Raw genomic sequence first — 27,333 nt, 5'->3', positions numbered from 1 at the left:
ATACTCAATGAGATAAGACATATTATCTCTATTTTCCAGGTGAAGAAAGCATTTCAAAAGTTATGCATCTTGCCTTACATCACACAGTTTGTCCTTTGCTAGCAAAGCAATAAATCTTCTTTTTCCTTTTTTCTCAAAAGCGTTTCCTCGTTGTTGTATCGGCATCCAGACAAGGACCAAGCTTTCAGCAAAAGCATAATAAATGTTTAAATGGTGACTGTCTGTGATTTATCAATATTGGAGAGAACTTTACGTTCTGGGCAAAACCGTACTTCACTTTTTCCTCCAAGATTCATTATTTTATTATGTAGCTAAGGTAGCCCTCAATGTTTTGTATTTAATTTTTCATTTTATTATTTAAAAAATATTTATTGGTCACTGTCAGCTCCTGTGTGACAGAGTCTTCTAACAGACACTGGAAATACAGAGGTGACAATGTAGCTGCAGAGGTCACAGAACTGACAGCCTATAAGAGGGACCAATTCAGATCCTCTCTGTTGGTCACAGGAAAAGGATTAGATTATTTTATAAAGTTGCTGGGAAGGAGAACACTTTAGAAGGATAAACGTTTTATTTTTATTTATTTTATTGGTTGTTCAAAACATTATAAAGTTCTTGACATATCATATTTCATACATTAGATTCAAGTTGGTTATGAACTCCCAATTTTACCCCAAATACAGATTGCAGAATCACATCGGTTACACATCCACATTTTTACATAATGCCCTATTAGTAACTGTTGTATTCTGCTACCTTTCCTATCCTCTACCATCCCCCCTCCCTCCCCTCCCATCTTCTCTCTCTACCCCATCCACTGTAATTCATATCTCTCCTTGTTCATTTTCCCATTCCCCTCACAACCTCTTATATGTAATTTTGTATAACAATGAGGGTCTCCCTCCATTACCATGCAATTTCCATTTTTCTCTCCCTTTCCATCCCACCTCATGTATCTGTTTAATGTTAATCTTTTCTTCCTGCTCTTCCTCCCTGCTCTGTTCTTAGTTGCTCTCATTATATCAAAGAAGACATTTGGTATTTGTTTTTTAGGGATTGGCTAGCTTCACTAAGCATAATCTGCTCTAGTGCCATCCATTTCCCTGCAAATTCTATGATTTTGTCATTTTTTAGTGCTGCGTAATACTCCATGGTGTATAAATGCCACATTTTTTTTATCCATTCATCTATTGAAGGGCATCTGGGTTGGTTCCACAGTCTAGCAATTGTGAATTGTGCTGCTATGAACATCGATGTAGCAGTATCCCTGTAGTACTCTCTTTTAAGGTCTTCAGGGAAAAGTCCAAGAAGGGCAATAGCTGGGTCAAATGGTGGTTCCATTCCCAGCTTTCCCAGGAATCTCCATACTGCTTTCCAGATTGGCCGCACCAGTTTGCAGTCCCACCAGCAATGTACAAGAGTACCCTTTTCCCCACATCCTCTCCAGCACTTGTTGTTGTTTGACTTCATAATGGTTGCCAATCTTATTGGAGTGAGATGGTATCTTAGGGTGGTTTTGATTTGCATTTCTCTGACTGCTAGAGATGGTGAGCATTTTTTCATGTACTTGTTGATTGATTGTATGTCCTCCTCTGAGAAGTGTCTGTTCAGGTCTTTGGCCCATTTGTTGATTGGGTTATTTGTTTTCTTATTGTTTAATTTTTTGAGTTCTTTGTATACTCTGGATATTAGGGCTCTATCTGAAGTGTGAGGAGTAAAAATTTGTTCCCATGATGTAGGCTCCCTATTTACCTCTTTTATTGTTTCTCTTGCTGAGAGAAAACTTATCACTATTTGCAGATGACATGATTCTATACCTAGAAGACCCAAAAGGGTCTACAAAAAAACTACTAGAACTAATAAATGAATTCAGCAAAGTGGCAGGATATAAAATCAACACGCATAAATCAAAGGCATTTCTGTATATCAGCGACAAAACTTCTGAAACGGAATTGAGGAAAAACACTCCATTCACAATATCCTCAAAAAAAATAAAATACTTGGGAATCAACCTAACAAAAGAGGTGAAAGATTTATATAATGAAAACTACAAAACCCTAAAAAGAGAAGTAGAAGAAGATCTTAGAAGATGGAAAAATATACCCTGTTCATGGATAGGCAGAACTAACATCATCAAAATGGCGATATTACCAAAAGTTCTCTATAGGTTTAATGCAATGCCAATCAAAATCCCAACGGCATTTCTTGTAGAAATGGATAAAGCAATCATGAAATTCATATGGAAAAATAAAAGACCCAGAATAGCAAAAGCAATTCTAAGCAGGAAGTGCGAATCGGGCGGTATAGCGACACCAGACTTAAAACTATATTATAGAGCAATAGTAACAAAAACAGCATGGTACTGGTACCAAAACAGGAGGGTGGACCAATGGTACAGAATAGAAGACACAGAGACTAATCCACAAAGCTACAACTATCTTATATTTGATAAAGGAGCTAAAAGCATGCAATGGAGGGAGGATAGCATCTTCAACAAATGGTGCTGGGAAAACTGGAAATCCATATGCAACAAAATGAAACTGAATCCCCTCCTCTCGCCATGCACAAAAGTTAACTCAAAGTGGATCAAGGAGCTAGATATCAAATCAGAGACTCTGCGTCTGATAGAAGAAAAAGTTGGCTCCGATCTACATATTGTAGGGTCGGGCTCCAAATTCCTTAATAGGACACCCATAGCACAAAAGTTGATAACAAAAATCAACAAATGGGACTTACTTAAACTGAAAAGTTTTGTCTCAGCAAGGATAAACGTTTTAGAACTTCAAGGGCCTCTCAAGCATGAGATGAACAGGGGAGTTCCACTGAGTGATAGCCCCCTTTTTTCCACTGCCCAAAGTAGCCTCCACCTGCCTCCCCGCCCCCCCCCCCCCCCACACACACACTCTTTATACTTTTAAGGAAGTTGCGTGGGCCCCACCAGGATGTCTGGGAAGTTGTCCTGTGACAAAGGCCTTCTCTATTAGCAATCTTTCCTCCAGGTATGGAAATTCCTTGGTGACTTAAGAGCTCATACCATTACCACTGAAAGAGCGTTCATTCCCTCAGTGTCCTCTGCTCCAGGGCAAGAGGCTGAGGTTTCTCCTGCCCACAGTTACCCTGAACCTGGGAGCTGGCCCAGATGGAGTTGTATCACTGGAGACTTGGGGTTTCTTCTGCACTGGAGGTTCCCTCTTCCCTGTTCAGCTTGGGGTCTCGTATGCTTTCTTCTCTACTTTCAATTGGAGTCAAATCATGACTCCATGTATGAATCATTGTTCCTTCCTGGAGGTACTTCCTCATCAAGTGGAGAGGAGACAGCTTGGTTTTCACTTTCCTTTCCCTGGGGGCAAAGCTGGATTCCTCCTCTGCTCCCCTTGCCAAGGATATGTGCTGAAGACACTGTGAACCCTCCTTCAGCCTAATCAACAAGAATGTGCCAATGCCTGGCTCAGCCTGGCATTGGTTTGTGATCCCATCCCCGGTTTAGAAGAACTCCCAAAGCAAATGCCTTTTTAGTTTCCCTGCCACTTCCCAGAATGCTCCCCAACATCACAATGTATGCTGACAGTTCTGTGGTCAGAAGGAGACTGTGAGTGCTTGTTTCTCTCTCTACCAAAAGCTCCATGTGGTTAAACCAACACTGAAGAACTCCAATCCCCCAACTTCCATGTTTGCATTTCTCAAGTCTAGAAGATATGTTTATGTCAACCCCTCTCTCCACTTCATTTTGTTGTGTCACGTGGGGTTCATCTCTTCTAAGTGAGCATTTCATCCTTGGACAGACACATTAGAAATCTCTTAGTACTAAGGAGTTGTAACAAGGGTCCACTTGATGCTTTGACTATATCCCTTGTGGATTTGAAACTTGCATGGTTTTTTCTTTTTCCCAATCTTCTTTTCCCTAAACTTCTCCTCCCTAGTCTTCTTTTCTCTCATCTTCTCCTTTCTGATCTCTCCTCCCTAAACTCATTTTCTGTGAATCACTTCTATAAAAGCCCCCTGTTTCTGTGGATAGGCAGAATCACAGCTTTTGGGACAGGAGTTCTCTGTGTTTCTCCTTTGTGAGCAAAGCAATGAAGCTTCTTTTTCCTTTTTTCCTTGTCTTCATTATTGGATTGGAGTTGAGGATGAGTTTTCGGTTAGAGTCAAGCTCAAAATGTCACTTCCTCATTAATAATTGACTGGTCCCTCCCTGAGCAGTTCCTTTTGGAAACTAAGGCAAAAAAAGGTTAAGTGACTTGCTCAAGAGCACAGTATAGAGGCACAGACTCTGGATGTGTAAGGGGCGGGGCGAGGAGCAGAGACCCATCCTCAAATTCCAAATTTAAGGATTTCCATAATTTTACATACTACTTAGAAAAATGGAACACAATCTCAGAGCAAGGGCTTTGATTTATTCAGTATCTTAAACACAGAAGGAAAGGGAGTCCTTTAAGCCAGTGGTTCCCAAACCTTCTTGCATTTTGGAATCTTAAGAATATTGAGACCTGACTTCCATCTCCAGGCATTTTGATTTTGTGGATGAGGAATAATAAATATGGAGAAGCATGTGGGGGGAGCTGTGTGGGGATGGGTGGTCATTGATACCTTTTTCCTGTGCCCTTTCAGGTCTAGCCCAGCTTGTGCAAGGATTGTTTTATCAGTGTGTTACACATTACATGTGCCCACATGCACATATTATGAAAATCCCTTTTGGTTCATATTTTGAATAGGAAAGCATATAAAAGCATATTGTAGGTACAGACTTGTGAAATTTCCCTATCCAATGAATGGCACCAGCACACCCCAAGGCAGCCCAAAGTAATCAACCATCTTGCACCCAACCAATGCCATTCTTTTCCTAGCTTAAGTCTAAGCAATTACCTTCATTGGGCTCATCCCCCTGGTCTGTAAAATGGGGACAGTTCTTAACTAGGGGAATGAACTCATACCTCTTGATGTTATCCATCAGACTGGCTTACCAAAAAGTGCAACTTTGCCTTCTAAACCAAAGGGGCAATCAAAACCCCAGTGATCCCTCTGCATGGGATCATGCTCCATGCAGAGGGATTACTGGTGCTCTCCAGAGACTTCTGGCTCAGCTAAGTTATGAGGCTATGTTTGGAAGTTGCAGCAATCAAAGTCATGCTTGGGAGCAAGGAAAAGAAACTGGAAGCTGTTGGCAAACACTGGTGTTACTCCTACTGGGAAGGTGTAAGAGGAGGCCACTCTGGGGAAGGATGCCCTTGAAGGAAGGGGAAATGGATGTATCAGTTAGGTCCCTTGGCTGTCACTGGTTCTTGTTTGACATCGTTCAGCCTACTTTCTAGGTCTCAACTTTTCTTCTAGATAATATATGCATGTTGGGGGAACTGTGTGTGGGTGGGTGGTCATTGATACCTTTTTCCTGTGTGGGAAGTGTTCCTGAAACAGAAAATTAGATTGCTAGTTTAAGTTCTCTTTAAACCACCAGAGGTCGCTATTGACCATCAGTTTTTGTTTGAAGAGCAATTTCAGAATTTAAGGATTTCCATAATTTTACATATTACTTAGAAAAATGGAACAGAATCTCAGAGCAAGGGCTTTGATTTATTCAGAATCTTAAACACAGAAGGAAAGGGAGTCTTTTAAGCCAGCGGTTCCCAAACCTTGTTGCATTTTGGAATCTTTTTTATGAATATTGAGACCTGACTTCCATCTCCAGGCATTTTGATTTTGTGGATGAGGAATAATAAATATGGAGAAGCAATGTGGGCATCAGTATTCTTAAAAGTTCCCTAGTGATTCTAATGTGCAGCAAAACCTGAGAACCACAGTTTTGAGCCCTCCTCTAAGAAAGGACTGTGACCCTTACCTGGTAGGGCCTTGGAGAGGAATATGTTTGGATGCAGCTTGAATGAGAGCAGGCAATACTTCCTCCTCTGTGACCTTAGTCTTTCCAGGAGCAGGAGCCTCAATGGAATGACTAGGGGTCTCGGTGGGGAGACAATGATGGCATAGCTTCTACTTAGGGGGCTCTTACAATGCTCCAGACTTTTCTTCACCTTTCAGGTTTCAGTGCATCTAATCTTCAAATTGACAGATTAGGTACAGTCATCCTATGTTACACATAAGAAAACTGAGGCACAGGGTGGTTGATAATCTGGCCACGATCCCACAACATAGTTGGCAACTTGCAGAGCCAGGGTTCAGATCCAAGAGCCCAAATTCTTAATCACTTTGCTATTCTACTTCCTAATCTATGAGCAACGAAGTTTTCCTGTTCCTCCCTACATTCCCTCCATTAGTAATGACAGTCATATTCCCTATGGTTGAACTCTCCACTCTCATCTATGAAGCCTGTATTTCTAGCCATTTTTCATTCTTAGGTTACTCAGGATCCTAGCACCATGTAGCACTGTGCGCTCTGGGGAGATACAGGGACCAAAGAACATTGAGGTTCTGCACTGGCTGGTTCTTCATTAAAAACCGTGTTACCTCCTGTCAGTCTCACACTATCAAGAAACAGGCTTGTGAGGTCACTTGCTCAGCTGGGATATTAAGCTCTTTGCTGATTTCCCTCAGAGCATTTCCATTTCTTTTATTAGGTCCCAGTAAATATTTATCAAAAAAGAGAAAGGAAAAAGAATGAAAGGAAGGAAGGAAGAAAAGAAAGAAAAAAGAAAAGGGGTAGAGGCTTCTACTGTTTAAAAAAATATATTAATTTTGTAGAACAGGTCTACCTTCCCTTAGTCTGAGAGCGAGCGAAGGGTGTTTTTCCTAACATCAGCTCTTAGGGATGAAATCTGGAAACACCATTACGTTTCCCATTCGCTTGAGCTGGTATCTTTTACTGTGTCCCCAGATGAAGACCTTGCAAGTTTCTCACTCCCTCCTTTCACTTACCAGGTTGACTAATTGTACTGGGGTCAAAGACTCATCGAAGGGTCTAGAGATGGAAGCACCTGAGCCATCTCCCTGCTCTCTCCCTTCTAACTATCGTAGACACACGGGGTCTAGAGACAGTGAGCGTGTGCATTGGCATCACAGTTAGTTGCAGAGCTGGGACTAGAATTTAGGTCCTTATTATACTGAATTATCTTTGCACTTTTGTCAAAAATCATTTGTCCATGTGTTTTCTTAACATATTAAGTTACATTGTTTTTTAAATGCTAAGCCAAGCTTGCATATCTGGGGTGAACTCCTCTTAATTACATCTATTATCCTTTTACACATTGTTGGATTCAGTTTGATAAAAATGCATTGAGAATTTTTGCATATATTATATTCATGATATACATTAGCTTGTAGTTTTCTTTTCTCGTGATGTCTTTGTTAGAATAATGCTGGCCACATAGAATAAGCTGAAGCACTCCCTCTTTTTAAAAATTTTCTGAAAAAGGTTGTGTAAACACTATGACCACTAAGTCTCTCAGATGTGAGCTGAGAGATCCAGAATATCATTACCTTGTGCCTTAGAGTACAATCTAAAACCTAGTTCTGTTTTGGGACCTGGGATCAGAGAAATTATTTCAAAACCATTAGATACAGAGCATAGAACCCAGAGGGAAGGAGGTGAGAACAGATTTTAAAAAATAAAACAATGAAAAATTTATTTCATTTAAAATAAATGTACATACCAAAATATAAAGAGAGAGAGACATTGTGCCATTTTCTTTTTCTTTATAAAACTGCAAATTAAGCCATTTGGGCCTGAGTATTGTTAAAATATTTATTCTTTAATTGTAGTTGGACACAATACCTTTATTTATTCATTTTTATGTGGTGCTGAGGATTGAACCCAGGGTCTCTTACGCATTAGGCAAGTGCTCTATCACTGAGCCATAACCCCAGCCCTGAGTATTTCTTTTTGAGGAGGTTCTTAACTACAAATAAATTTCTCTAATAGATAAATAGCTACTCAGATTATTTATTTCTTTAGCAAGCTTTAGAATTTTTTTTTTCACGAGTTTTGCCCACTCATTTGAATTTTCCCAAATATTGGCACAAGATTTTTCTAAACATTTCCTGTTACTGTTTTAATACCTGAAAAATCTCCAATGATGTCCCTTCTCTCATTCCTGGTGCTGGTCACTTGTATTTTCATTTTCTTTTTTCCTGATAAAACTGACTAGAGGTATGTCAATTTTATTGATCTTCTAAATGAACCAATTTTTGGTTTTATTGAATTTCTCTATTGTTTTTCTGTATTTGACTTCACTAAATTCTGCTCTGAAAAAATTTTACCTTTATTTTATGTACTTTTGGTCTAATTTACTCTTTATTTTCTAGTTTCTTAAGGTAGAAGCTGAAGCCATTAATTTGTGGTTGTTCATTTTTCCTAAGATAAGTATTTGCCAGTATTTTGCCTGTATTTGTTTTCACTTTCATTCAGTTGAAAATATTTTCTGATTTTCCATTTGCTTCTTTGACCTAATGGGTTACTAGTTGATTGATTAACTAGTCAAATTTATATCGTTGCTATCTATCAATTACATCAATTATTATGAGTGATGGAGACTGAAATACCTTGTTACAATTGTGGATTTGTGTATTTCTTCTTGTAATCATATCACTTTTTTTGTTTCATCTACTTTTGGATATAATAATAGCTGAATAATCATTTATGACTGTTTTGTCTTCTTGATGAAATAACCCTTTTATCATTATAAAATGAGCATCTTTAACCCTGGTAGTATTCTGTTCTTTGCAATCTAATTTGTCTAATAGCATTATGGTCATTTATTCTCTCTTTTGATTAGTATCAGCTTGATATATTTTGGGTTCTTATATTTAAAGCTTGTTTTTTGCAAGCAGCAATTATATTTTTAAAAAGGCATACATGTTGGTTTTATTATCTGTCACCAAAGGCAAAGCCCTTCTGAATACATTACTCAATGCTGCTAAAGTTTGGGTTTTCTCAGTCTGGCTGATAAGAACACTCACTATTCAAGTCCTGTGTAAACTCCAGGTTTATTACCTCTAATCCTTTTGGACAGTTCTTTGTGCAGCTTCAAACAGTTTCTACACCTGCACATTTTTTTCCCCCTGGACTGGAGATTGAGCCCAGGGGCACTTAATCACTGAGCTACATCCCCAGCCCTGTTTTACTTTTTATTTTGAGACAGGGTCTCATTAAGTTGCTTAGGGCTTCCCTAATTTGCTGAGGGTGGCCTTTAACTTGTGATTCTCCTGTCTAAGCCTCTCAACTCCCTGGCATTACAGGCATGTACCACCGCACTGGGCACACATGTATATCTTGATTACCACTCTACCTGATTCTCTGCAGATCTCTGGAGTTCTCTACAAATGCAGCTATCTCCTTTCTTCCAGTTCTGGTCTTTTGGGTCTCTCTGCAATTCTGTTCTATTTCAATAATTATCTGATTACAGTTGTGGATTTGTGTATTTCTCCTTGTAACCATATCAACAAGAAATAGAGTAGAATTTCAGGGAGACCCAAAAGATCAGCACAGCTGGCTCCTTCTAGGTGCTGCCTCCTACTCTGTGCCTTGAGAACTCCTCTGGACAGGAGGCTGGGGCCACTGTAGATCCCACTTTGCTTGTTTTCCATCTCTCAGGCACACAGTCCTGCCTGACCCGATGTCCAGTGTCTTGAAGACCCTTACTCCACTTAGCGTGTCTGGTTTTTGGTTGTTCAGACAAGAGAATAAATCTAGTCCCTGTTACTTCATCTTAGGTGGAAGTAAAAGCACTTATGAACTAGGCCACCATCCTTAATTTTTTATTATTTTGAAATAATCGCAAAATTACAGAGAAGTTTCAAATACAAGACAGAAACTCTTTTTTTCTTTAACTTTGCAAATAAGTGCTGACCTCATGCCTTATCACCACTGAAAACTTAAACATGTATACTCTTGGAATACATACACAAAGTATTGAAGTGTTCCTACAAATAAAGACGTTGTCCTGTATGACCACCATAAAATCATCAAAATCAGGAAATTAGCAATAACATATCACTACCATCTAATCCTCAGAGCCCATTCAAATTTTGCCAATTGTTGCCAAAATGCCTTTAATAGCAATATATATATATTTAGCTGTCATGTTTCTTTAGACTCCTTTTGTCTAGAACAGTTCCCTACTCCTGTCTTGACTTTTTTTGACCTTGACACTGTTGAAAATTACAGACCAGTGTTTTTTAGGATCTTCTTCAATTTGCATCTGTCTGATGTTTTTCTCATCTTTCTTGCAATTTTGGCATGACTATTACAGAAATGATATTGTGTTGTTATCCCATCCTAACACATGACTCATGATTTCAACTTTTCTCATTCCTAAGTCTGGTTTTCTCCTTTTTGTGATTATACTTTCCTTTGCTAGCACTAAGAAACTTGTCTCACATTTTTTTTTAAATACTTGGCAATGAACCTAGGGGTGCTCTATCACTGAGTTACATCCGGGCCTTTTTAATTTTTTTATTTTGAGACAGAATCTTGCTATGTTTCTCAGACTGTCTCAGTTTACCCAGTAGCTAGGATTGCAGTTGTGCACCACCTCACCCGAGCACCGGGTTACTCCTCTTCTTCTTCTTTTTTTTTTTTTGTGCTGGGTATTGAACCCTGGGCCTTGTGCATGTGAGGCAAGCACTCTATCAACTATTTGAGCTATTTCCCCAGCCCTTACTCTTCTTAATATATTTATTGAACATATTAGTCCTCCATACCAGGCTACCTCTATCACATGGACACTCCCCTTTCCTGCCCTGGATGATGACCCATGGCAGCCAGACCCTTGCCCCTCCATGGACACTCTTCACCTGGCGCAGGCTCTCACTCCCATAGGTGATGACCTCTTTGTTCTGCTCAGGTACTCTCCTAACTGCAAGCAGACTCTTATCCTCCATAACGAAGCCCTCCTCACCATTCTTGGTGTCTGATTCCCCATGGGAGGCAGCAAAACCCCATCACTGATACCCCTTTCATCCTGCTTGGGGTCTGACTTCCCTTGTCCATTGCTTTCTCCTCCCATTCTGTGGCAGCTTTGCCTTGCCCTGCCTCACCTAAGGGTTTTAAGATGAACTGTTAGTGGAAATGGAAGGGGAGGGAAGAAAAAGTGCTGACTCAAAAAAAAAAAAGGTGCTCTATAGAAAATAGACTCTAGTGGGGAGAGGACACAGCAGGTGAACCAGTCAGAAAGATTCGCCTGTGTGAGAAATGAAGGTGACTGAGACTGGGATGGCAACAGTGATGTGGTAAAAAAGGATCAGATTCTGTATATATTCTAAGGCAACACTGACAGGACTTGCTAATGGATTAGATGTGGAGAGACGGGGTGGCGGGCAGAAAGGGGAGGCAGAGAAAGACATGGGTCCTGGGGTCCTGCCTAAGCAACGGGTAAATGGTGATGCTGGTTACCTAGCTAGAGAGATAAGAGGAGGTTGGAGGTGAATGAATCACAAGTTGACTTTGGATATCCTAAAGTCTGAAAATGGTAAGCAGGCCATGGAAATGCTAAATCTGCGTTGGATTTTCAAGGTGAGAACTCAAGGGAGAAACCAAAAGCCTGGAGATGGGAATTTTTTTTCCGGGGGGGGGGGGGTCCTTAGATTTAGAAAGTTTTAAAAATCATACTATTTAGCCAGGCACAGCAGGGCATACCTCTAGTCCCAGCATCTTGGGAGGCTGAGGCAGAAGGATCACAAGTTCAAGGCCAGTCTCAACCATTTAGCAAGACCCTCAACCATTTAGCAAAATGAAAAATAAAGAGTTGGAGACCTGAGTAGTACCCCTGAGTTCAATCTCTAGTACTGAAAAGCAAGTAAAATAAAATTATAAGATTTGTTGATTTCATCCAAAAAAGTTAATATAGATAGAGCATGTGCCAGGATATACAATTTTAGAGTCCAAAAAGGAAGAGTAGTGACAGTAAGGAGGAAAACATGGGAGTGGGATATCAGACATTGCGAGAAGACAAGTGCCGCAGTCTGGCTAGGCACAAATAACCAAGCCGCCAAAAAGCCTTATAGGTTCAAACAGCAACTCTTTATTCCGGAACTCTCACGGGCACTCTACACACACTTCCCGGGAGCACACTACCTCCACCGGGCTCCACATGCCAATTCTCTCAGAACCCCGAGAGAACTCAACGGGAACTCCAAAGTATTGGGCGCCTGAGGCAGAAGGATCCGCCCTATTCCCAGCAGGAGCCGCCCTAATCCCAGAGCAGGGTCACCTTTCAACCATTCCCTCTGGCAAAAATGCCAGGCTTCTCTCAACAGACAAGGTTTTTAAGAAGAGAAAGTGATAAATGCTGCTCAGAAGTCAAGAAGAGAGCATTATTTTTGGCAACGTGGGGGATCTTAAGTCAAAGACAAGGAGAGTGCCTGCCTGTGCCATATCGAAAGAAAATGGGCAAGAGGGAGGAGACAAGGAGGTGAGAAAAGCAGCTGTTCCTGGCCTGGGTCTTGCCTTACTCCACCAACTTCCTATCCCTGAGGCAGGGGCGGGGCATCTCAGCACAGGGGTTTGATTTTCTCAGGTGCCCTGCAGTCCTGATGGTGGTGCTCAGGGCATAGAAACTACTTCTGTTGCTCTGAGAAAGCCACATTCTGTTCTTCAGGAAGATGCTCATATCATTAAAAAAAAAATTTTTTTAGGTTTGTTTTCAAAGACAGTGGAGCTATTTGAGAATCTTTTGCTTTTTGTTTCTTCTTCAGAAAATGCTTTGAGGACACATGGTAATAGAAACATGAGAAGTAAATCCATCCTCTGGGTGAATCCTCAACATACAGTTTCTGAGATCTATGTAGATATCCTAGGGTGCCTGGCAGATGGGATTGGGAATTGGTGCTCCAGGGATTCAGAACCCCTCTTTCCTAGGCTGGCTGGGTAGAGCTTCTGTCCATATTTTTGGAGAATCATTTTTGTATCCATCTCCAATTGTGGTGGTATCAAGGAGAATCTGGAGGGAGATTTATACCTGTATGATTCCCCTGAACCTCCTCAACAATACAGTTTAAAGAAGTCCTCAAGACAGTTTTATCCAACTAATGCACCTGGGCTAAATTGTGGCCCACCCCCCCTGAAATTCATAAGTGAAAGCCCTAACTCCAAGTACCTTGGAATGTGACTCAAGTCGGAGATGGGGCTTGAGAGGTAATCAAGGTTACATGGGGTCACATAGGTGGCCTTACAGAGGAAATGTGGGCATGCAGAAGAAAGATCACATGAAGATACAGCAAGAAGGTGGCCATCAGCAAACCAAAGAGAGAGATCTCAGAAGAAACCAGACCTTCTTATATCTTGATCTTGGATTTCCAGCCTCCAGAACTGTGAAAATGAAATGCTGTTGAAGCTGCCCAGTCTGGAGGCATCTGCTATGGCAAACCCTCACACATGAACACTGGAGGTACCCCACCAGGGCAGATGGCATGCTTCTGCAGGTGCCCCTGCTTTTGCAGCAGAAACACCAATAGGCAGCTCCTGCTCACAGCTCCTGACAGGAAGCTAGACACATACCCCACCTCTCCCTAGCGAGTCATGTTTCCTGCTAAAGAGTGTTAGATGAGCCAGGTGCAGGGACTGTAGCAAGTTGGGGAGAGGATATCTGCACAAAAGCATTGATTCCTGGCTTTGGGCAAATCTCATTTCTTTCTACAAAAGAGACATTTTCTGCATGTGTAATTGCATTAAATTAATATCAGACCAGTCTTGAAGGAGGAAATTAATCAAAAAAGGACAACATGGCAGATAGTTTGGGAGGGAAAAGGGGTGTTTATAATTATTGTATCTAGAACAGGTTAGGTGTGGAATATGTTAGTCTAGTTTTTTTTTTTCCCCTTAGAGGAACCTTCTGAAATTTGTGCAACCCTAGCTCCTGCCCTGAGCCGCCTCCTTCTTGTCCATGTCTTTGCCTCAGTGAATCTGATGAACCTGTTGTTTTCCAGAGTTCCCTATTGAGTGGGAAAAGGAAGGCTATTACTTAATGATACTTGACGCAACTGGAGAACACAGAAAACGGAGGCAAGTGGAATTTTAATCCTGACTTACAAATCTTGGAATGAAGTGTTCCTGAGGGTGACAGAACTTGCAGGAAATCTTGCTCTTTTCAGTTCTGTCCCTGTATCAAAGTATTTTTTTGAGAAAAACTGGAAAGTAACTGTAATACCTGGTTCATCTAAATGTGTTTTTTAAAAGGGGAGGGTGCAGGGTTGCAAGAAGGAGCTCCTGGTTGAGATGTCAGGAATAGGCCACATACACGATAGAGGTTACAGGACAACACTGGACTGAGAACCAGGGAATTTCCTGTCCTTCCATCTTCTGGGGGCTCAAACTAATCTTCTGTCAAATGCCTACAAAATGACGTCCACGGGGTTTTTTTTCATTCAGCAAACACCTTTTTGCAGAGCACCTTCAAGGCTCTGCTGTTTCCCATAAAGCCACTCAAAAATCTCCAGTATTCTAGAGCAACTTGGGTGTATGCAGCCCCAAGTTGAGTCCTTGCACCCTATTTGTTTTTGCAGAACCATTTTTTTTTCAAGGCAATGGGGATCCATCCCAGGGCTGGCAAGAGTTACCACTGTGCAGTATCCTTGGCCTTTTGTTTGTTTGGTTTTGAAACAGGGTCTCGCTAAATTGTTGAGGCTGACCTTGAACTTCCAATCTCCTGCCTCAGTCTCCAGAGTATCTGGGATTACGGGACTGCGCCACCACGCCCATCTACAGCCCTTTCTTCTGAAGCGCGAATGCTGCTGCGGAAACATGAATAAAGCTCCTGAAACAGTACGAAATGGTGCAAGATAGCAGACCAAGTGTGAAACGTACTCAACGACAAAAACATCCGCCTGGCACGAAGCAGTAATGTGAAAAGGCGAAGGGAAGGACACAGCGATCCCCGCACTAGCCAAGTACTGAGTAGACCCGGGCTGCGGCTAGCTCTGGGTGGCGGGGGTCCCCGCCCAAGGGCCGGAGGGAGCCGGGAGGACTGCCCTTGCGTTCCCTCCACGGCGCGGCGAGGTTGCGGTCTCTTTAAGAAGCGGAGCCCGGGATGGGGCGGCGCCCACGTGACCTGGCGCGGCCGGGGCTCGCGGAAGTGGTAGCGCCCGGGCGCCGGCACGGGCAGGCCGGGCGGGCCTGCAGCCGGCGCCGGGATGGTGCACCTGTACAACCTGCACCCGTTCGGGTCGCAGCAGGTGGTGCCCTGCAAGCTGGAGCCCGAGCAGTTCTGCGGCGGGGGGCGCGACGCGCTGTTCGTGGCTGCGGGCTGCAAGGTGGAGGCGTTCACGGTGGTCGGCCAGGAGCTGTGCCAGCCGAGGTGCGCCTTCTCCACGCTGGGCAGGGTGCTGCGCATGGTCTACAGCGAGGCCGGTGAGTGGTGGCGGGCGGGGCCTCCCCCGCTGTGGGCGCGCGCCGGGCGGCTGCTCGGGGGGCGCGGGAGGGACTAGGCACCTCACGGCACGTGCCGGTGGTCTCCGCGGGTCTGGCCCCTGTGCAGGGTGCGCGCGGGGGGCGGGGGGAGCGCGGAGCTGTGCAGTTGTCGTGGCAACGGTGCTGCGCGCCTGCGCCCCGCGCATCCTGAACCAGCGCCAGAAGAGCCCGTGACTGGGTTCCACTCCTGCGGGACACTTAGAAATTATTCTTGTAGAAAATTTCAAACACATACAGCAGTAGGAGTGGGGAGAATAGTATCCTAAATCTTACGGTACTCCTAGCTTCAAAAATGATCCCAAATCATAGCCAGGCTTTTTACGCCTGTACCTCTGTCGGCTTCTGACGGTTTTGAAAGCTCATGCTATGTACTGATCTGTCTGTCTGTCTGGCTAATCTTATCCAATCAAGCTCTCAATCTATCAATCTAGAACTTGATCTTAGACTTGCTCCCCACCTCCTCCCCAAACAGCTGTAGGAGCATCCACTCCTTTTTTTCCACCAGAAATGTGAAGCAATGCCAAGGGGGCACTGGGTGGGTGTGTCCCTATTTTAGAAAATTCCAATGTTTGAAAACGGATGCTTTTTTGGATTACATAAGCATTCATCCTAGTTTTTTTTTTTTTTTTAACTGTCTAGTAAACGTTGATTCCTACTTTTTGGAAGGATGTAAACTGCAGTATTTGTGGAAAAGCTCAGAGAGCATAAACCTGGAGGATTGGCGATCTCCCTCTAATCCCTACTCTGTGGCTGATTCAGTTTGAATTTATTGGAAACTTTGGGTCTTAGTTTCTTTTTTTAAAAGAAGTAAATTGAATTATTAGGTCAGTAATTTGCAGACATTGGGATTTTTGAGAGTCAGCTACAAACCATGGGACTTCCTTAGCATCTGGCTGTTCTTTTTGTCAAGTAAAGATGCCTATTTAAGAAAACCAAAGCCTTAATATTTACTGAAAGCATAATTTATAAAAGAAGAGAACAGAAACTTTAACTTTATAAGCAGCTTACTATGCTGTCATTATTTTTTTCATTTTGTCTAATGACAACATCAACTGGGTCTTTCACAGCACTCCACAGACCTGTTTGAGAAACCAGTCATTTGGTCTGGAAGTTTCCTTTCAGCAGGAAGATACTGATTTTGTTATTTCTAACTCATCTCTATGGTTATACTCTTTACAGTATTGGGCGTTTTTCCCACTGTACCCTCTTTTAGGAATAGGTTTCTTGGTTTTCCTTCAAGAGTTCTATTGGGTGGCAAACTGTACAGTTTCGACTTACGTGTGTGTGTGTGTGTGTGTGTGTGTGTGAGTGAGAGAGAGAGAGAGAGAGAGAGAGAGCGCGAGAGAAAGAGAGACAGACATGAGAGAGAGAGAGACACAAGAGAGACAGACACACCGTATATTTACAGAATTTGCCCCCATTCTTCAAATGGACATTTATCCTGAAATTCAAAGAAACCTCTGGTTTCAACTAGTGTTGATTCCTGGAATCCTTGGATGACCATTCTCTGTGCATCAAAATCACCTGAGAAGCTTAAAAAAAAAATAACCCCCGTGCCTGGACCACACCTTCAGAAATACAGTGTTGGTTTCTCTGGAGCGAGGCCACATTGCAGTGAGTCAGATGGTTAGCCAGGATTGAGAAACACTGACTCGAGCCACACTGGCTACAGGAGTCCACAAGTAGCCTGATAATTTTGTTTTTGAGGCCTTCAAGAACACAAGGTTTTTTTGTAATCTCGTTGGCTGCCTCAGAGTTGAGGAGTCATGTGGATGGTATTGCATCTTGGGTCATGTAGCTCAAGGGTAACTTTCAATCTGCAGCTTAAACTTCACTTCTGGGTATAGCTTTAATTAATTCATGCTTAACTAAACTGGGGGTGGCTCCTGGATGTGCTGATAGCCAGAAAACCGTCTTCCACTCCGCAGTGTTTCTCTTTTGGCCCTTTCCCCCCATTAACAGTAAGCGGGTCCTCGAGATTTCTGTTCTTCGTTTTCAGTGTCCTCCTCTGTAGCAAATTTCCCCTTGTCAAAAATGGAAATAATTAATGTATTTACATTTACTTTAAATGCTTAGCAGGTCTCTTACCCAAGCAGAGGACAAAGCCACATGGTTGTTATCGCCTGTCCTTTAGTACAATCCCTAGCCCATTCACCTGCCCCACAACTTTTCTGAAGTATTAAAACATTCTGATGCTTCTGATGTCATTTTTATCATAGGAGTATGCCTTTTCTATAATCTGGTACTACTGTTTTTAATCAGGTTTGTCATCTTGCTGCATAGAAGGAAAAGTTTATTTTTTTAATTGCTTTTATTTTTTAAGTACATGACAGTGGAATGCATTACAATTCTTGTACACATATAGAACACAAACTTTCATATCTTAGTATATAAAGTATGTTCACACCAATTCGTGTCCTCATACACGTACTTTGGATAATGATGTCCATCACATTCCACCATCATTGTTAGCCTCCTGCTCCTTCCCTTCCCCTCCCACCCTTCTGTCCTATTTAGAGTTTGTCTATTCCTTCCATGCTCCCTCTTCCTACCCCACTATGAGTCAGTCACCTTATATAAGTTTACTTATTTTTAAAAATTAGTAATTCTTGCTTTAAAGTAAAAAAGACTAATGATTTTTTAAATTTACTTAATGAGGACAGAAGCTATCGTAGAGTAACATGAAGCACTGTTCACATTATGCTTAAAAATATTTAGTTGCCTTTTCTTATAAATGTTATCATCTCTACAGAGTCCTATAGACAGATCTCTCTTCCAACAGTTTGAGGCAGGGTGATTGAGAAATGAGCCCAAGGCCTTTGAGCTACTGAACCCATGTTTAAATTCCAGCTCTTTTACCTGTGGGCTGTGTTGCCTTAGGCATATTATTTGGCTAGTCTGAGCTTCTGAGCTTCTGAACCTGCTCTATCTATAAAGTAGAAAAGAAGATGGATACCTTAAGGGGTGATTGTGAAGATTAACTTCTCAGCTCTGATCATGAGGCTTATTAGGGAGGTATGCTTGGCAAGAGCTAGTTCCTCATTTTCAGAACAAGTCCTTAAACCAAAAATATACAGCACAGCATGGGCACTGCAGACTGTGAACTCTAGTTGACTTGTGACTCTGTCAACAAAACAGACATTTATTTATAGGTACATGAATAAAAAGCTTTTATTTTAAATAAACAAATATGCTTAGTTTTAAAATTTATTTACTAACTTGAATATCATACCCAAAGTATAGGTAACAAATGAAAACTAGATAAATTGGGCATGATAAAAGTTAAAGACTTTTGTGCACTAGAGACCCAGCAATAGACTAAACAGGCAACCTGTGGAATTGAAAGTATTTGCAAATCACACATTTTGATAAAGGATTAAGATCCTGAATATATTAAATAATTACAGTCCAACAGCAACAAAACAACTTGATTTAAAAAAATGAACAAAGATGGGGCTGTGGTAGAATGCTTGCCTAGCATGCATGAGGCCCTGGTTTTGATCCCCAGTACTGCAATCAATCAATCAATCCTGGTTTTGATCCCCAGTACTGCAATCAATCAATCAATCAATAAGAAAAGAAAAAAAAAAGTGGACAAAGAATTTGAATAGGTATTTCTCCAAGGAAGACATATTAATGGCTAAAAGCACATAGGTAATTAGGGAAATGCGAATTAAAACCGTGATGGGGTACCACCTCACACTTATTAAGATGGCTCTCATTTTAAGAAAATGGGGAGAAACTGGAACCCTTGTGCTTTGCTGTAGGAAAGTAGAACAGTGCAGCCACAGTGGAGAGCAGGGAGGCTCTTAACCAAGAATTAGTGCCCCCCAGTTCCACTCCTACACACACACCCAGGAGAATCTAAAGCAGGGACTTGAATGGATATTTGTACACAAATATTCATAGCAGGATTATTTACAAGAGCCAGAAGGTGGAAGCAAATCAGGGACCATTACTTGGGACTATGTAAACAAGACCCAAAGCTTAGAAGCCGAGAAGGAAATGATATATACCTGACTAGAAAAATGAGCAGCTTATGTAAAGAGATGGACTTGCAGAGGAGAAACCAAGCATAGCTGACACAGGGAAACAGCCAGCTCTGTAAGTGGTCAGGAAACTAAATCCCACCCACCACCTGAGTCCAGGCTTCCCCAGTCAGAGTGTCAGAGCTAGTGAAGCTGTGGGAAGCAGGCGTGTTCTTGTGGGGCTGCTGGAGACTTGAATTTCTGTCACCTAATTAGGGTAGTGTCCTGGCAGTACCTTCTAAAGTCTAAAATGCCTGCCCTTTGGCTCAGCTTTCTCACTTCGGGAAACCAAACAAATCCTCCAGCAAATGTATAGGCATAGACCTGTTTATTATTGAGTGGCAAAGAAGTACTGGAAATACTAGCATGTATAGCAGTAGGGGAATTGTTGACTAGATGATGGTTTATGTAGATATAGCATGTTTTGCAGTTAATGGAAATGATGCTAGATATCCATGTGTGGACTTGGAGGGGAAGATTTATTGATTATTTTTGAAACTTGCGGAATGTTAAACATATTTAAAGAAGAAGACAAAATACTTCCCTGGGATCCATGTTGATACAAGGGAAACTTGGACAGGCGCAGCAGGCTGCATGTTAAGGGGGCCTCGGGATGACCCCCCAGTGGGAGAGAGTTACGCCCTTCACTTTACACCACTTCACCATTTTGACTTCTTGCAACAAATATGTGCCTCTTTTATGAGTTAAAAAAATCTTATTCGTCAGCAGATAAGAGAAGATGAGCTTGGCTTTGTATTCTATTTAGCATTCATCATCTTTCTGTTCCTCTGAGTTGTGCCTTGCAGGAAGGGGAAGGGATGATGTGTAAATTCTGTTAAGCGCAGGTCCTTAACTTACACCTAATTTTAACAAGCCCCCCCTAATTCTCTAGAACTGCCGCATCCTTTTTGCAGCAGAGCCTTGTTGGAGCTGTAGCGTCAGAGCTGTGCTGAGCACTTAGAGCTAATGTAGGGAATGGCAGGTAGAGTTTCTCTGTGTTACAGGGTAATGGGTAGGTTACCTAAGGACACTGAAGTGGAGAGTGGTTGTATTTTGGCACCTTAGTGCCTAATGCAACTTAGAAATACACCTAGGATTCTGTTACTCAGGGTCTTTAGTTCCGCTATCTGTGTGTTCATTTCATAATAGTGAAGTAAGTGTAATTACAAATTCCAAGTGTGATCTCACTTCCTTTTCAGGAGACTACTTGGTAGCAATTGAAGAGAAAAACAAAGCCACATTTCTGCGTGCCTATGTGAACTGGAGAAGTAAAAAGACTGAGAACTCTCGTGTGTGCATTCGAATGGTTGGGCACAATGTGGAGGCACCCTTCAGAGAGACCTTCAGAGACCAGATGTCTATTGTTGAAATGCCCCTTTCTGAAGCCCCCTTGTGCATTTCCTGTTGCCCAGTGAAAGGAGACCTCCTTGTTGGGTGCACAAATAAGTTAGTGTTATTTAGTTTGAAGTATCAGATCATTGATGAGGAATTCTCAGTATTGGACTTTGAACGTTCTTTAATTGTACATATAGATTGCATCAGTCCTGTTGAAATTTCTTTTTGTGTTGGATATGTTGCTGTCATGTCAGACTTAGAAGTCTTAATCCTAAAACTGGAGTCGGACCCTAAAAATGGGGAGAGAGTTAATCACCATTCGCATAAGACCCACACTCCAGTGAAACACACAGAAGAAGGTAAGTAATGGATCTAACTTGTTTCCTTGCTTTAGGCAAGGAGAAAACGTTCACTTTTGACAGTCTCTAAAAAACTCTAGCCACGTTATTTACAGATTGAGTTACTCCTGTTATGTCAAATTTGTCTCTATGACATGGCTGTCTGTGTCTTATTCTGCAGCATGTGTGTATTTCCACATGTGTGTGTCAATATAAGTAATGGAACACCTGCTGCTAGATGAGGGTTTCTAGTCCTCATTCTCATCTTTACTAATGGAATGACATCGGGTAACACCATCTCTGGCTCAGTTTCCTCATGTATACAAGGGGATGATGATACCTATCTCGTCGCCCTTTATCAGTTGTGAGAAATAAATGTGCAAGTGCCCTGTAAATGTGGGACATGTGTGTGTAGAAATAAAATTGCTATGTCTACTGAATTGGTGGGAGGATATTGTGAAATCTAATTTTCTTTCAAACAGGTAGAGTAGTGCTTGAAGTTAAATTCTCTTGTTTTATTTTTTTAAGGCACTGGCAATAAAACTTCACAGCTTGAGACAGATGATTTTGTGATCTGCCAAAAGCCCATGGAACTTCTTGGTGAGAAGAGTGAGCAGTCTGGGCTCTTGGTCACGCTGGAGTCCACGGGATGGGCTGATGAAAGCACAAAATACTCCCACGTTCAGCACCTGCTCTACAGGTATCCAAGCTTGTTGATCACCAGTGTTTAGTGAGCATGGGCCTCCTTCAAGTACAGGGAACTTAGTTTTTTCCCTCTTTTTCAACCCGCAGACGTTTTACTCCTGATATCTCGTTCTACAGCCCGTCTGATGAAATCAAGTTGCACTCCCTTCACCTGCTCCCCATTTACCACACAGGTACAAGTGGCTGCAGTGCGCTGCAGAGGGGACAGGGCTGGGGCAGGAGGGGGACCAGTGCAGGTTCCGGATTGGGGTCTTCCACTGGGTCCCTATGGCCCTGGACAAATCCTATGAGTGCTACAGAGTTTGCTGGCAGTGATGTCATGGAGAGGGCGGGATGTTACCCTTTTGGAAAGTCTCTGGGACCAGAACAGCAAATCTGGAGCTTGTTAGAGCTGAGGTGTATCTGGGTTCCAGACGCGGGTTTCACAGTTCCTTCTGATGACCTTGTGAACAAGGTGGGGAAATATGGACTGGATGGAAATCCCTTCAAAGCAGTGGTTTTCAACCTGGATATTTTAAAAATTGCAGATGCTGAGGCCCTTTGAGCTGGAGATTCTGATTTCATCAGTCAGTGTCGGGGCCCAGGCATCAGTATTTCTTAAATGCTTGCCAGGAGTCTAATGGTTTCCAAGATTGAGAACCACCAGTCGGCTGTGTCCTTGGTCAGGGCCTGATTAGCTTCTTTAGATGTTGTTTAGAAAAAGGTATGAGAATTATTCTAGTTCAGTGTCTTTGTAACTCCACTTATCTTTGTCGTTTAGTAAACATTTAATGAATATCAACTGTGTCGAGCCTTGTGCCAGGTACTGGGGAGCCAGCGAAGCCCGAGTAGGCAGTGTGCTAGCCCTGTGGGTTACCACCCAGTGGGGCAGACACTAACTGAACAGTCACAAGATCACACTGAGATGAGTGCTCTTGGGGAGGAATCCCACTGTGAGAGCCTGTAACCAGGATCCAGAAAGTTTTCCCGAGGCAGAGGGTGAACTGGGTGCCTGGGAAGTGCAGGGTGGTGCAGGGCAGGGGGAGAGCTGCAGGCGAGGAAGTAGCAGAGGCTCTGTGGTGGGGGGAGAATCTCATGTTTGAGGAACTGAGAGAAGCAAGACCAGGGAGCGTGCAGCAAGGAAGAGGGTGGGCACAAGGCTGGAGACCAGACAGGACCAGGAGCCACGTTAGAGAGTCAGTTCTTTAACTCAGTGAGCTTCCCAGAGCACTTGGAACAAAAACTCCCAATGTGTCCATGGGCACCGTAACCTAGCTCTGAACTTGTCCCGTCTCACTCTCAGCCCGCTGATTGTTCTCTGTCTGTGGAGGAGATATGCCCAGTGAACTTCCTTCCTCAGAGAGGCCAAGTGCATTTTTGTGTAAGCTCTGTTAATTCCTGTTCCAGGTTTAGAAGGTACTTTCCTCAAATCTTGTAGGATCACATTCAGGCCATTCAATGCACAGCTTAAATGTAACCTCACCACTGGGGATGTCCCTGACCCCTCAGTTTAAGTACCCTTGTCCTCATACTGTGGAATTTTCTTGTTTGTCCTCCATCCCAAGTCCCATCACTAGAACGCAGCCTCTGCAGGCAGTTGCTGTGTCTTGTGCTCTATTGTGTCCCTAGAATTCAGGACAGCAGCACTTTGGGTAGGTATCTGATGAATACTCACCAAATGGACAGATGGGTGGATGGGTGGTATGTGTGAGCTGGGCCCTAGAGGAGGGGAGAATTTTTAGAAGATGTGAGGTTCTGATAAGATGTTACCTAAGGAAATGAACACGTGCAGAATATAAAATTAGGTTTGTTTGGACATTAATGAGCAGTTTGCTTGGCTAGAGCCCAACATGTGTAGGGAAGAAGAGGGAGGGAAAACTGGACAATTGACTTTGGACTTTGGCCAGTTGCAGAGAGTATAGAATTGGGCTTTTTACACTAATAGATGTCCTTGAAGGGTGTCAGTAAGAGGAGTATTTGGGGGGGGTGTACTTTGGTTATGAATGATTTCTAGCAGTTAGTGAGAAGACAGTACAGTGAGCCTCTGTGTGCCCATGACAGTTTCCATAGTGATACCCGTGCCCGTCGCCTGCTCAGATCAGGCTATTTGATGTAAACCCTAGTGTTGATAGCATTTCATCTTTAAAATTTCAGCATGTCTCTAAAAGGAAAGGATTCTTTTACTTAAACTCACAAGTACCATTTCACATTTAAAAATTCATCAGGTATCTAGTCAATGTTCAGAGTTTTTTGATTGCCTAAAATTTTTTTCTGTAATTCTTTTGTTTGAATCAGGCACATAAATAAGTAAGGTCCATACTCTGCAATTGATGGCGGTCTTTTAAGTCTCTTAATACTTAGGTTCTTCCTTTTTATCCTCTTTTCTTTGTAATTCATTTAGCAAGGAATTGAACTGTTCCTGTAAAATTTCCCACAACCTGAATTTTGCCAGTTGACTCCTCAGTGTTATTTAACATGCTGCTGTGTCCACAGTATTTCCATGTGAGTTGGTAGTTAAATCTGCACCATCCTGTATGCCTCAGCCACATTGCTATTGAACACTTGAAATATGACTAGTGTAAGTTGAGATAGACTGTAGGAGTAAAATACACCCTAGATTTTGAAGAATTTGTACAAAAATATATAAAATATCTCCTTAATGTTTTTGTTTATTGCTTGTTCAAATGATAATATTTTTAATGAGTTGGATTAACACAATATTACTAAAAATTCACCTGTTTTTACATTTTTACTTTTTTTGTGTATGTGGGGGGGAATTGAACCCAAGAGTGCTTTACCACTGAGCCACATCCCCAGCCCCTTTTATTTTTTTATTTTGAGACAGGATCTTGCTAAGTTACTAAGGGTCTCACCAGGTTTCTGAGGCTAGTCTTTATCTTGTGATCCTCCTGCGTCATTCTCCCAAATTGCTGGGATTATAGGCATGTGCCAACACACCTGGCTCTTTTTACTTTTTTTAAACTATGATTGCTAGAAAACTTTAAATTACAGATGTGGCTCACATTATATTTTGTTTTTTAGAGAGAGAAAGAATTTTTTAATATTTATTTTTCAGTTTTCAGTGGACACAACATTTTATTTTTATCTGGTGCTGAGGATCGAACCCAGTGCCCCGCGCATGCCAGGTGAGCGCATTACAGCTTGAGCCACATCCCCAGCCCACATTATATTTCTATTAACCATGATGGTGTAGACTCAGGCTTGATCATAATAATAATAATAATAATAATTATTATTATTATTATTATATTTTTGTAACCCAAGTATATCTGTTGGAAAGCTTGTGGTCATCGGGTGGATTTTTGTGTGATGTTAGCAGTCATTGATGATTAATTTAGTTCTGTTCATTTATTAGGGGTCCCAAAATGGTGATATTCTAATTCTGTCACTTCTTTTTCAATTCTTACTGGTATTTTTCCATAAAGAACAACTTCCCCTTAGCAACTCTTTGGTTACCCCTTGAAACAGTTTGCATAGAAAAGTTGAGGTATGGATTCTCTCCCCTTTTCTGACTGGCTTCATGGTATTTATTTCTTTCATTTTTGAATGCAGGTTCGCTTACTTCTGATGGAAAAAATTTGTCTCAGGAAAAAGAGTTGCTGAGTCTGTTTTGCTTTTTCTCCCTACCTCATGTGGGCTATCTCTACATGGTTGTCAAGTCTGTTGAATTAATGTCAATCTACCAATACCCTGAGAAGTCTCAGCAGGCCGTGCTCACGCCACAGTTTTTACACGTCATCACAAGGTACTATTGCAGTTTACTTGCTGGCCTTTGAGTCACTTATTTTTCTGTAAGTGCTGAGGTGCTGTCTAAATCTTAAGTGAGAATCATGTGAAGCAGAATAGAGCATTGGAAGTTCATACATTATATCCATCTTTGCAAATCTGTCCTGATGGCCTGTGGCTGCCTTTCCAGTGTTAAAGAGTTGGACTCTGGCTTGTCTTTGTTTTTTTTCCTTAGACTGGATGGGTATCTTTGTGAAACCTGTGGGAACCAGTCTAAGGTTCCTCATAAAGGAGATTTTAATGGGGAATTCCAGTGGAAGTGAATGGGCCAGTCAAGACATCTCTTCAGGTTCCTTGCAGATTTCCTTTTCTCATTTCTGTCATATTCTTTCAGTGTGAATCAAGTTATTTCAAGTGGTTTAGAACCGTGAAGGGACAGAAAGATGATCTGATTCCACCCCCTGATTGGTATAGATGGGAAGTGTTCACAGTGAGGTCAGATGAGTGTTCGCCAAAGTCAGGCACTGGTCAGTAGTAGTTGTCTTCTCTGTCGTCTTGCCCCAGTATGCTGGCATGTACACTGGTTCTGGAGCAGGAGTTTGATCTCATTTCCTTTTATCTCAATAGCAAGTGATGCTTTTGGTTCTATTTCCTGTTTTTGGAGTTCAGATTATATTGAGGGCACTGTTTTGGACCCTCTGGCCAAGCAACCATGAATAAGGTACACCATCTACTAAAACAGTGTAAGAGGGGAGCAGAGACACATAAAAGGGGCACATACACTAGGGGGTTTTTGGAAAATATCTTAAAGCTTTGTGAAACTGTAGTTTGTACTGGGAGTACTAGGGGAAGTACTTTTGACTAGGTCCCATGGGGCTGGTTCAGATAGATGGTTGTGTTTGAAGCTAGACCTCAAGTTAGTTAGAATTTGATGAGTGGAAATTAGAAAAGATGGGTTATTATAGGTAGAGGGAAGACTATAAACAAAGGCTATGGTTAGTTTTTTGGAAACATTGGTACTTAATTGCATAGGATGGTGATTTTTTTTTACTGGGCAGTAAACCAGAATCTCCAGCAGGTGCTACAGTGAATCCAAACTGCATAGAAGCCACGTGGGGACTCTGATCCTCTCCTGGGGGGCTGCCTGCCTCTCCTCCTGAATTCTAGTACTAGGAGAAACACCGTCCTTGGGAGTATGTTTCTAAAGTGAACATCGTGGAGGGAGCTAGTCACCCCAACTGTCAGGGTGCAGTGATGTTCTTAACTAGGAAGAAGCTGAAGAGGACATAGGTGGTGGGAGTAATGCATGAGTGTGCACTTGAGGCTTTCAAATTAAACTGAGGAATTCTTCAACATTTTAAATGGATAAAGTGATATGACCAAAGTATAGCATTAGGAAAATTAATGGTGGCCTTTATGGAGGTTGGATTGACGTTGATAAATAAGCTGTCAGGATTCTCAGGAAAGGATGCTAAGAGGCTGGGGCTGAGCGAGGCAGCAGCAGTGAGAGGAGGAGGAGTGGATGGGAGAGGATACACATACACAGGAGAGTTGCTTGGGGTCTTGGAATGATGGGGATAGGGGAGGCATGAAAACCCCCATCAGGGCTTCAAGCCTGATTTTATGAAAGAAAGGCAGCTGAGATGTGGGGACAAAAGAGTTGCCTGGTTTAGACATTTGGGTTTGAGATGCTATTGGAGTATTAAGAAGAAATGCTAACTAGGCTTTTGGACACATAGAGAACTATAGGTAAGGGTAAAGAGGACAGCGGAGAAGTTTATTACCATCAAAAACGAGATGCCTCTCAAAGCAGGGTGTATGATCCCAAGGGTGTGTAGACAGAGAGAAGTCA

General features: G+C 42.2%; 1 protein-coding gene across 8 annotated transcripts in view; it reads left to right on the top strand.

Moving 5' to 3' along the window:
• Positions 1-15,032: 15,032 nt before the first annotated feature.
• Hps3 (HPS3 biogenesis of lysosomal organelles complex 2 subunit 1) overlaps positions 15,033-27,333 on the top strand; it is a 56,414-nt gene continuing 44,113 nt past the window's right edge. For 6 of the 8 annotated variants that reach the window (XR_003582481.2, XR_003582480.2, XR_011708377.1 and 3 more), the window contains exons 1-5: positions 15,033-15,289; positions 20,577-21,071; positions 21,579-21,750; positions 21,843-21,928; positions 25,308-25,500. Coding sequence is in view for 5 of the 8 variants with exons in the window: in XM_027933674.2 (XP_027789475.2) it covers positions 15,073-15,289; positions 20,577-21,071; positions 21,579-21,750; positions 21,843-21,928; positions 25,308-25,500 (1,163 nt within the window). In the remaining 3 variants the exon portion in view is untranslated. The remainder of the gene's footprint in view (positions 15,290-20,576; positions 21,072-21,578; positions 21,751-21,842; positions 21,929-25,307; positions 25,501-27,333) is intronic. The other 2 variants (XM_027933677.2, XM_071615568.1) reach the window with 1 other exon arrangement.

The sequence above is a fragment of the Marmota flaviventris genome, chromosome 8 (assembly GCF_047511675.1).
Source record: "Marmota flaviventris isolate mMarFla1 chromosome 8, mMarFla1.hap1, whole genome shotgun sequence".
NCBI classification, from domain to species: Eukaryota; Metazoa; Chordata; class Mammalia; order Rodentia; family Sciuridae; genus Marmota; species Marmota flaviventris.
This window is presented reverse-complemented; position numbering and strand designations above follow the sequence as displayed.